Source organism: Amphiura filiformis, chromosome 12 (genome assembly GCF_039555335.1).
Source record: "Amphiura filiformis chromosome 12, Afil_fr2py, whole genome shotgun sequence".
Lineage (NCBI taxonomy): Eukaryota > Metazoa > Echinodermata > Ophiuroidea > Amphilepidida > Amphiuridae > Amphiura > Amphiura filiformis.
The window spans coordinates 56412486-56424457 of record NC_092639.1 but is presented as its reverse complement, the minus strand read 5'-3'; the positions used below and the strand labels follow the sequence as shown (position 1 = coordinate 56424457).

General features: G+C 37.9%; 1 protein-coding gene across 1 annotated transcript; it reads right to left on the bottom strand.

Annotated features, from left to right (window-relative positions):
• Positions 1-1038: 1038 nt before the first annotated feature.
• On the bottom strand, positions 1039-10441 carry LOC140166459 (glucose-induced degradation protein 8 homolog). The gene is made up of 5 exons (XM_072189937.1): positions 10346-10441; positions 4680-4791; positions 3835-4031; positions 2787-2984; positions 1039-2277 (listed from the first exon to the last, which is right to left on the bottom strand). The coding sequence occupies exons 1-5, from the start codon at positions 10346-10348 to the stop codon at positions 2104-2106; spliced, it is 684 nt and encodes a 227-aa protein (XP_072046038.1). The 5' UTR covers positions 10349-10441; the 3' UTR covers positions 1039-2103.
• Between the last annotated feature and the right edge of the window lie 1531 nt (positions 10442-11972).

Sequence of the window (11972 nt, the reverse complement as noted above, 5' to 3'; positions counted from 1 at the left end):
GCCACCCTTAGCGTTACATGACAAATATTATGAATTTTTACACCAACCGGGTTTCTAATTAGATTATCTCGACAATCATCAACCCTAAACTAGCAAAAGTATACATTTTTGGAAAGCTGAAGTCATAAGCAATTCAAATATATACATTTCAACTCATTATACAGGGTGACCTGCAAGTTATACAGGGTGGAATAAAAAAGATTTTGATAAAAAATGGGTCACTCAATGCATTGCTTATTACCAACTTCCAGTAATAAACTGGAAGTAAACAACATTCATTTGGTTAGAGGATATGGAGAGCCAACTGACTTTGGAAGAAACCAAAATCACAGCTGCTTGGTAATCTAGGAATATAGGGTGTCCCAAAGTATGTTAGATTTTTTTACAATTCAACATATTTTGAACCTAAACATTTTCCCCCTAACCCATACAGAAAAAATATGTCCATATTTAGATTCCCCGTCAAATTTCCCTTCAGAAAATCTATACTTTGACTATGATAGGATAAGTAATTAAAATTTTACAGTATCTTTTAGATTTTGAAGACATCTACATTACTTACTACAGGGTTTAATATGACAACAGGTAGTTTTGTATGGAAAAGTTTGTATTTTCTAGACTAAACCAATCATAAATTATTAAAAACAATTAGTAGAATTGTTGAGCTGTAAGGCCATCAGTGTTTTAGATGCTAAATATAGTCCAAATCAAATTTACAGCCTTTACAGAAGCAGATTACGCACTTAAAATACCAATCCCATAGAGTTTGTGTGTATCACATCCCCACCACCACATCCCCCACCACCGCCACCCTGCCCATTCTGAATTCTATGAAGCACAGTGTCAGTATTAAAACAGTTCAAGTATTTCTTTTTACAGGGTTGAAAGTGCATTTTATTTAGCAATAAAATGAGACCACAAGCATGACAATACCTTCTTGCTTGACAGAGATATCATCATTTGTTTTGAGTCGACTTTGGCAAAATGTAACGTCGCCACCTTTTTTTGGTGGCGAGATCAAGACACGCGACCGTATTTAAACATATTGATTCACCAATCTTTGCACAAGAACAAATGATAATGATACAGTTAAAGGGAATAATCCGAAACAATTAGGGTGATTAAGTAACTGATGCATGCTTGAACCACATTTTATACTTTGTTCTAAAAATTACAAAAAATGACTTGGACAATTATCGTAGTAAGATGACAATATTCATCTTAGGCGGATCCCGTTCTCACCAGTAGCAAAAATGTGCAAGTATTGACAATCAAATCTTGCACTTGATTTTTAAACTGACAATAACTACCACATTAGCCTTAATGTGTTGCGTACACCAACAGAGGGCAGTATTCAATCTGAGTAAATCCTTTCAAATTCAAAAGACTATAGTGTGTATATCTACCTCAAGTCACCGGCACTGGCTTTGAAGTTCAGCATGTTCTGTATTAGCTTAGCGTTACTTGGTGTGTGTACATACTTTTATGCGGGAGATCAACGTGCCGCATATGTATACGCAAGAAACGCAGCACACGCTGAACTTCAAAGCTAGTGCCGGTGACTCAAGGTAGATATATACAGACTATAGACCCACTTTGTGCAGCGCCATCATACTTTGGCTTAATAGATCACTTTCAAAGTTACCAATCCTTTTTGATCTGTTCCACAGTGTAACAAAAAGAATAAGCCTTCACTAGTTTGATCATTATTATAAAACACTTCTCCCTAAGGGAATGTACCAAATACCTAACCCTGAATAATATTGCCAAATTTCTGTTTCTGTGTATATTAAATGGAGCAATTTGGTTATTTTACCAAAACCATCACTTTGAAAGTGATCTACTTAACATTGGTTCGCTTCAAGTTCGGGAGTGACGTCACTGTTTTTTTCAAGTTACACCACAAGCATGCTGACATACTGCCCTTGTATTCATACATGTACATGCACTCTCTGCGCGATTAACTTTATGCACACGAGTCGATACTGCGGCCAACGAAATACACACGTATGTCACTATCGAACTTGAGGTGAACCAAATTATAGATATCAAAATCACACATCATTTTTTCTAGCAGTTTGTTTGTTCTCTTCTGTTCATCAGTCACTTTGGTGATGTGAATTCCCCTTTAGCAAGGTCCTTCATTTTGGGAAATTTCACTTTCTTGGAGTCCACTTGGTCTTGTGACCAAAGCAAGAGTTTTAACATATTGGCTAGTTTGGGTGTGGAAGCACGGTTCTCCGCCTCTAAGATAGCAGAATTCAACTCACTCGCAACCTGTCAAGAAAAGAAGACATCAAAATTGTTATAAGGAGACAAACCCAAATTGTATACATTTTGACAACAAGTTTGAAATCTAAAAAATACCTGTTTGCAACTCACAATTCTTTTCTTTTCTTTTCAATGTATTTTGTTGAGAGTAACGCAGGTACTAACGTCATGTTGGATTTCGTAGTGGCAGATTCAAATCGCGCGCTAACCTAATCCCGCAGGGCGTATACAATATACACATGCGTAAAAATGTGATTTGTTTGAATGCTGCCGATGCAACCGTGTAAACGCACTGACTTGAGTACAATCAAATATTGACCTTTTCGGTAAATCCCATAATCCTTTGCTGTAGACCGGTGATGTCGTCATGTCAATGCGCATATCGTTACTGTGCACATCAATGTGCAGTAACGATGTTCGCTAAACAATGTGCACATCGGTTGGACATCAAATGACAACATCTAAGGTATTATAGGATTTACCGAAAAGGTTAATTGTTTTATTTCTTATCTTACCTTTTGTCTCTGTGATGGATGCATAAGGTCAGCAAATGGTGATGTCTCTGGATTCTCAAAAGCTAACAATGCTAATGTCCTTTCTAATTCAGGCAAGATTTCTGAGTTTTCTTCACCTCTCTCGGCTAGGTGTGTCTGGGCGTAGTCTAAAGCACCTTCAAGATTTCCTTTACGGATCAGTTCTATGAGATGTTGTTGCTATGGAAACAAGTAAGATACAATTTAGGATATATTTTCTTGAACAGGTACTGCTACTCAAAGCCATTGTGAACAAAAGGTAAATGGGTCTGTGTTAATTGAATACACACAACCCCCAACACACCCCATACACATCAACAAATACACAAAGTGTTAGCTTAATATTAAATTACCCAAGTTACCCATTTCAACACCAAGTTCAGGGCATGAGTAAATCCAGGATGACTATAAACAATGGCCAAACTCCTTAGGAGAGGCACAAGCTATCCTGGCTTATGCCATATGAAAAAAATAACCTGGCTTGTGTCATGAACAAGTTCTACGATCAACATAATTCACTAATTTTCCTAAATGTGTTTTACTTAGGCACATGCTAAGCAAAAGGATTCCTAGCTCTGTTATGCCTCAAAAATAGTGTCACAAATTTCAGTTAGAACCCTTACTAGTCTTTCACTATTTGCCAATGTAGCAATAACAATCTTTTTTTTTAATGTCAAGCATATCTAGGCATTAACAGCTGAAATCTAGGAGATAACACTGACAACCTTCAGCCAGAGGCACAAGTGACCTGGTGAAGGAAGTCACCATTGATCGCTGGTTAGGGCTTTTACAGGACAGGCAAGTGTAGCCAACAATCTGGCTTATTACCCTGATCAGAGCTGACTGTAACAAGGTCTTTTATCATGGGTCGTCTGCACCACCTTTACCAGAAGAGCCACAAGAAGAGCAGAATTAGATTTTGGGGCAGGGCTCCTGCAGGGAATTGAACCTGGGACCTCTTGCACCAAAGCCAAATACATTGAACATTAACCAGTGTGCCACACTGCTCCCTCCGTAATAACAAACTTACCTGTAAATGGAAATATAAATATCTATCATTATCTAATAGTTCTGGATGTATATCATTGACTCTGGCTATAGCTTCTTCTATCCTCCCTTCTTGTATAGCTTCCCTGATCTCCACTCTATCAGCTAACATGTCTAGGTCGGCATTAGCTTTGGTGCCCGATTCTTGCTGGAATTTCTCTGCCGCTTCTTTGAAGCCCTCTGCACAATAAAACAAAAAGTGCGGTTAATTGCTGGGCATATGCATTATACAAACACATTGACATGAGGACATTATTTTTTCCAAATTGAGTCCCCATGGTACTGTATTGGACCTAATTAGCAGATGGCAAAAAGTTTGCATGCCAGAATATGTGTAGCTGTGTGTTTGAAGTCTTGGCTGGGAGCAAGTAGCTTCTGGTTCACAGAAAATCCACCTCAACTGGGCTCTATTTTTTCATTTTCACAAACTTTGAGTTGGTTTGAACTTCAATAATGGGCAGCACCAAGGTTTCAACAACTGCACCATCAGATTGAAAAGGTTGTTGAACTCTCAAAGAAGTCAGAGTCTCACCTGACAAATTATTCAATCCATCATCCCACCTGTGAAACCTACTAGCTTCTACTTACTGAATAATTGTGTTGCAGGGGGTGCATTAAAGTGCACTGGTGTGTTGATTTCAAAACATTTCTACTGCAACTCAATGCAAGTTGCAACAATTTAGAGTATGTGGTAACTTGTTTAAACCTGCATTGATCTGCAGACCATTTTCAGGAATTGTAGTACTAGTGGCAGGATTTTACAACCAATTTACCATAATAAACATGGCGAATGCAGTACACTATAAACAGGTGTTAATAGTGTCTTACCTGTAACTAAGTAATTCATGATGAGTTTGTTCATATCTGCTCTTGTTATATGCATTCCTTGTAACCTCTCCATCCAATCTGCTTTACTTATCTCTAGTGGCTTAGAAGAAGCCTGCAATACAAAGGCAACACAAGTGATATATGACTTGATCAAAGACATTTCAACCCAAAGTAAATGAACTCAAAGTTGGTCAAATCCACAAATTGGTTTGTCACACCGATGGCACCAAAATAGTGTACCTCTGGTCTCTGGCATTTACAGGCAAAATTGGCATCTTTAAGCTTTAGCAACAAAGGTTTGTGCAGTATAGCACTTACATAGAGGGCATGTTTTTGACACAGCTCATTACACACAGAACGCACAAGTTCACTATAGATCAATCATTTCTATAAATCAACTAAATAATCCAAATGCACTTTTGCATTCAACCTCCATGAGTGACACGCAAACATGGTAGAGTATGTCTCTTGGTCTATGGACAAGATAAATAAACATTGAAGTGAACTTGACCGGTTACACCTGAAGACATTTAATGAAAAATTATTCATTTGTGAGTGAAGTTTTCAAGAAGTTAATTTGGCTTGTGACTTAAGGGAACGGGAATGAGCGTTTCGACAGTATTTTTTGTGGGACATGAGAGCACATCAGACATATCGAATTGCATTCTGAATACGAAGAATGTCTTTCTGTAATTTTCATTTTATGAAATTCACGATATAATACAAATTTTATGACAAATTAATAACAAAAATTCCATGTGTGATTATCTCATCACAAAAATAAATCATATATGGTCAAGTAAGGGGCTGTGCAATACTTATGTGTTACCCCCCTTTGACGTGTTAAAAAACCTTTGCCCTCCCCCCCTTAGACATGCAAGATTTTGGGGAACCCCAATTTAAAACCTTAAATTGTCTTATCATATAATGCGAGCGCAGCGAGCAGGAAATTTTGCATTATTTAACATGTTTGTAACGTTTTCTACACCTTTTTAGAGCGTAATATAGAAACGGTGCCCAAAATATCTGTGCCCAAAATTACTTGCCCCCCTTCGACCTGCCAAAAATCGCTTGAACCCCCCTTTGGCCTGCCAAAAATCTTTGCCCCCCTATAATTCACCACCCTCGGGTACACATAATTATTGCACCACCCCAAAAGTAGACAACATATTTATATCTATCCTTGAAAAATCTGTTCTTTTAATTTTCTATGTAAAATATGTATATTGTTTGGGCCCCAGTTTGGGCCAATTTGGCTGACTAGCAAATGTGTTAACTGAGGTTTGCCCTTCATACATGTACCTACCTATTCTTGACTGTGTAATATTCCTTCAACAATTCCCCGTACGGTAATAACCTTATACGTTGGACAATGACAATGGATCGAGTAAATGGTCAATCAACCTCCGGAATCAACCAATGGTTTCAATCGATCATCATGTTCATGTTTATAAACTAATTCGATAATTTAGAACAGAGTGCATTGTGGGTAATATTCTTGGACAGTAAAGGGGATATAACACAATCCTCCCATAGATGGCTAATTTTTTGGCTATGGGAGTGGACTTTGACTGATCAGCAATTCCTGTGATTTTATTTGTCATTTACAACGTTGATACTTCCAAGGCAGGTTCAAACTATCTTTGTTTGTTATAAATATAAGTAAAAGTTCTATGGGGACAATCAGACCTAACAACTGGCAAAAAATAAATAAAAAAGTGCAAAGTTCGTTATCATTGCATTGAAATACTGTGTGAGGCCTGGCTGTGATATCCCACCAAACTTTTACCCACAATGTATGAAAGGTGAATTCAAATTTGCCATCAAACTGCATCATTTTATATCTCAAATTAAAGCCCTTGAGTAAAGAAAGCCAAAACTGAAAATCGTATTGTCATAGCACTTTCTCTGTAGCAAAGTTACATCTGGTCAAAGATTGACTTTCATCAAAAATATTCAGCCAACATTTAATCCATCAATTAAAAAAGAAAACAGCAGCCATAGTCTCATGATAGTGCAGCTTTTCTATGTGGAACTGCTTTCACAATCCCTCTAAAATTCCATGTGCGATTGTCTCATCACAAAAAAAATCATATATATTTGGGTCAAGTGAAGTATAGGCAACATATTTATGTAGGTTTCCTTGACAACCCTTTTCTTTTAAATTTCTTATGTAAATATGTATTGTGATTGGGCTCCGGTTTAGGCCAATTTGGTTGACTAGCAAATGTGTTACTGTTAACTAAGATTTGCCTCTCATACCTACATAATGCACTCTGTTCTGAATTATCGAACTTGCTTATTGGCAATAGGCCTACCAGGACCCTGACAGCAAGTTCAGAAGTATGTTACTGCGTGGAAGCGACCATTCAGGGATAGAAGTTTGTGACAATCTAAATGGATTCTTGTGACAGAATTTTGCGAGAATCTTTGGATTCTCCTCCATTTACTTTGCTATTGCACATGGTTTAGGTATGCCAGGTGAATTCAAATTTGCCATTAAACTGCATCATTTTATATATCAAATTAAAGCCCTTGAGTAAAGAAAGACAAAACTGAAAACCTTTTTGTTATAGCACTTTCCGTAGCAAAGTTACATCTTGTCAAAGATTGACTTTCATCAAAAAGATTCTGCTGGCAAAATTCCCCAAAACGGCATTTCGGGGGTGTTTCTAGATCTTAGTCTCATCCATTATGATAGCAGTTTTTTTTAATGGAACTGCTATCAAAATCCCTCTAAAATTCCATGTGCGATTGTCTCATCACCATAAAAAATCATATATTTGGGTCAAGTGAAGTATAGAAAACATATTTATGTAGGTTTCCTTGACCTACCTGTTCTTTTAAATTTCTATGTAAAATATGTATTGTGTTCTAGGCGAATTTGGTTGATTAACAAATGTGTTCATTAGGCCCTTCACAATTAATTCTTAGTTTCCTGTTTCATGGTTGAAAACCAGGGATGAGGCGACTTTTAATTATTAATTATTAATTATCTTTTATTTTCTTTATTTTAAAATAAGTGGTCGCAACCTACATCAAACCATTTTGACAAGGAGCATGCATTTAATTATTTTACTACTATGTTTGATTTTATGGTACAATTAGGTTCTATGTTTATACATCATAGATGATCAAAGTCAGAAAGTAGCAAATGGTAGTCATTAAAAGTTATTTTTAAAGAGAAAATCCAAAATCCAAATAAAATAATTAAATATTTTGCAATTCTCTAGTACTTTGGACGCGGGCGGGAAACAGGAAACTAAGAATCAATTGTAATTGGCCTTAAGGTTTGCCTGGCAACCTACACAGTTCACAGAATCTGTTTGGATTCTCCCAAATTTATTTACGAGAATCCCTGCGAGAATGGATTCTCCTCGAACTTCTAACCCTGCCATTGACCCTGTCATTGGTTACGTATCCAGGAACTACCGGTCATGTACGGCGCACTTGAAGTTGAAGTTGAATGCGCCCTGTACGCGTACGTTATTGATCGCGTAGGACACTTGTGCTGGTGACCCCCCTCATTGCTGTTAGCACCCCATGGCAGCTCCCATACGCGTGTCAATTTGTGATTCGCGGGATCTTATTTTTCAGGCCCTGTAGCGTGCAAATTTGGCTGGTCCGATTTTAACAGTGGGGGACCTGGGCCTTCATCAGACGTTCGCTTTTCGTATCTCTTTCCTTGATGGAAAGGTATAACGTTGACGAGATAGGAACATGTACCTAACATCCGGGACCTACTCTGCCGTGTTTGGCTGAGTAACGGTACATGAACACGTTCTTTTGAGCCTATGTAATGTAAATTAGTCATTGTGTAAAGCTGTGTTTATACCCATGGGTTACTCATCATCAGACTGAATTGTCGTTAACTGCACAAGTTATGTGTGCAATTCTAGTGAACGTTGACCAACAGAGGGTGTCAATATAGGCCTACGTGTGACGTTTCGCTTTTGAAAAACAGCGATTCATGCGCATGCTCAGCAGGCAAATACGACGGCGATTTAGTACACTGATCATGCGTGCGATTCAGATTTCTGCAAAAGCGAATTGAGTATAAATGCATCTTTAGAAATGACTTGATCGAAAAATCTATCTTTTATGCACGACGACACGAGAGTTATGTGTGCATAAGATAGAACTTACGGCTATTTGAAAACGCGTCTGCATAGCGTTGATACTTTTTATAACGCAAGTAAAAAACATTCTTCCGAATGTCACTTTTGGCTACAATTTTCCTGGACTAACATAATGTATCTTCGGATTCAAGGTTGCTTACTTTTAGAGAAAAAATACATCTTTGAAGTACATTCTGGAGATGTTTTAGGTCACAGCAGTGCGATGCTCCGAGCAATGATCATGGCCGATTTACTGTCACCGATGTACACGCTAGAGACGACCTTTTTCAATTGGGTACATCCGGGTCGTAATCAGTCACAGTCACTGATCAGTGGTCACAGTACATGCGCAGTGTAGACGGCTGGTGGAATAAGCACGTGCGGAGTTCAGGATTGGCAAAGCAGCGACTTAGTAGCCCAAAAGGATGACTTTTGAAGATTTTCCACACTACAGTTTCCTGTCCAATAGACACCAATTGATGGTTAAGAAAGTAATTGAGCAACTTTTCAAATCTGGCGTAGGCAATTTATGGTATTTTGCTATCCCATAGATACCAATGTATGAATTTTAAAAACAATCGATCGACTTTTAATTTATTTGACTCGCGATTTGGGCTAACATTTTAGGCAACACTGCTGGAGGTCAGTGGGTGCATATGCAGCAGAAACACGGCGTTGATCGAAGCCGTTCGGAGAACGAATATTGACGTTTTTCGTAATTGTACATGTATGAACATTTAAGAAAATATTATAGTACAGTGTGTCGGTAATATGTCACGAACTATTTCATGATATTTTGGAGACAACAACTAACTTGAGGAAGAAGTTTTTATTCATATGCATGAAATTGTACTCTGTATGGCAACTGCGTGCATATGTATCACACGTACATGTAAACAAGTACGTTACATACGATAACATCCTTGCAAGTTCTAACTTTCGTATCACAAGCTATCGGTTGTTCATACGAAAGTTAGAACATTTCGAACAAGAAATGACCGACGATTGTGTGTTCTCAAGTGGGTTTTATCATGTTAATTAGTGACCTGACACACATTTGTATTGGTTCGATCAAGCATTGATTTTTTGTACTGGATTGTTCAAGCATCTCCAACAAATTTTTCAATGTAAGTGCCTCTGGCCCTAGTGGAAGTAAAAACGGATACTATGGCCAGAGTTCTAGGGCTATACTAAAATGCAGAAAACCTTAGACGAGCGCGTATTGTAAGGATACATCGCGTATATACTGCGTTGCACGCACTTGTCTCTGATTGGCTGCTAAGCTAAGGCGATATATTGTTGCTGAGTGGAAATTTATGAATGAACTGTGCGCCGTACGCGTTATTAGCGCCGAATTTGCAACATCACGGTAGTCGCGCTCGTAAAAGGTTTGCTGCATTTTAGTATAGCCTTCATGAACATGATACATGAATAATTGGAAATGCGACGAGTGACTTTTCAATCTCGAAATATACTATTTCCACAGTTACGATCTTTTCCTTCTTATCAATTAATCAATGTACATACAACTCAACACTCAAATCTTACCATCTGGAGGTTGACTGTTAACTCAATGTTGGTTGAATTCAGCAAAATACTCGGCAGAAATCTTTGTTTTGGTACCAAATTCTGCGTAGTTCAGCCAGGAAATGAAGTGGATGATGAGAAGGGGGTTCCCCACCGGTAGAGGGCATAAATTCGCAGACCGGAAAAAAAAACAGGGAAAAAAACAGACCTGAGAAAAACCCGTATATAGGCAAGAACTTTTGAATTCCTACAAATTAAATTTAAAATTGATTTGATTGAAATTGTAAACATGATTAAAATCTCAGTGATTGAAACATAAATCATAAACTGTACGTGTGAGGTTCCTGACTGACCTGAAGTGTTTTTTTTTATTTGAACAGCAGTGATTTTGTTATTATTAAATGAATAGGCCTATTAAATTTTGGAAAAAAAAGAAAAATCAAAAAAAGGCATTTTAAACTAAAAATTCAATCAAGACTTGGCTCAGTCTCACCAAAGTTTTAAACATGTCATATTCTCACCCATTGCCCCCCCCCCCCCTCCATCCTCCCCCTAATTTAGGTCAATGAACTGGCGGCTCTCACTCATGACCCTCTATAAATTCCGGCCTTTACTTTCACTGAATGGCAAAAATCATGATCGCACCCGAATCGTGCCAGCTCGGGCTTCTAGGTAGGCCTACACATAGGCCTGTTATAGGCCCCTAGGCCTGTTATAGGCCCCTAGGCCTATTATCTATTTCATAATTATTGAAGTCCCCTCCCCCTCATTTTAACCCCTGCACTTCCTGGCAACACTACGCCTGTCTGAGGCTCTCCTTAAACTGGCTGATTGAAATTTCTAATCTTTTACCGATTCAATCAATCTAAATATACGGTATAGACTAGATTGAAAATGAGATTGAAATGTTTTTTTGTTTGTTTGTTTTTTGTTTGTTTGTTTTCGGTTTTTTTTTTGGTTTTTTTGTTTTTGTTTGTTTTTTGTTTTTGTTTTTTTTTGGGGGGTTACTCTTGACCATGTAGTATTTTGAAGTGAAAACTATTTTTGTTTACTGATTTCACTATTCTATGTGTTGAATCTTGTGTTAGGCCTCCTACTCCTAATTTAATATGATGGCACGAGTTGCATAGGCATACCTCGAGTGAAAATTTCCAATCTCTTTTTCAATTGGCAATGATTTGTTCCTAATTGAGGACGGCAAAATATTGAAAAACATGAAAATCAATCCTTTTCAACTGAAAATTCAATCGAAAAAGATTTGCCCTAACTTTAATCACTAAAAGATTGAGAATCACTGCATGCTTTTGATCGAAACTTCAAATCACCCGACTGAATACAATCAAAAACGATTTGTTCCTAAATTCGGAACGGCAAAAGGCTGACAATTTAATCTTTTTGATCAATCGAATATTCAATCGGGCAATTTAAGGGAGTATCAAAAGATGTGAACCTGGCCCCAGAAGAGTTTTTGTACATTTACTAAAAGATGGGAAATCGTGTCTATGCAGGCTATTAAGTGACCAATCCCGTATGACGGTACATGGTATGACGGGTTGACTTGAATCACTATCCTAGGCCTACTGTTAACAGAGGAGGAGGGGCGGTCACGGCGCATGGGTCCGGGTCCACTTAAAATGGGTCCCTGACA

Excerpts from the sequence above, each read along its gene's own strand:
- LOC140166459 (XM_072189937.1), bottom strand. Across the intron at positions 2,985-3,834 it reads ATTTATATTTCCATTTACAG|CAACAACATCTCATAGAACT; the intron begins GTAAGTTTGTTA and ends TTGTTTCCATAG. Across the intron at positions 2,278-2,786 it reads ATCCATCACAGAGACAAAAG|GTTGCGAGTGAGTTGAATTC; the intron begins GTAAGATAAGAA and ends TTTTCTTGACAG.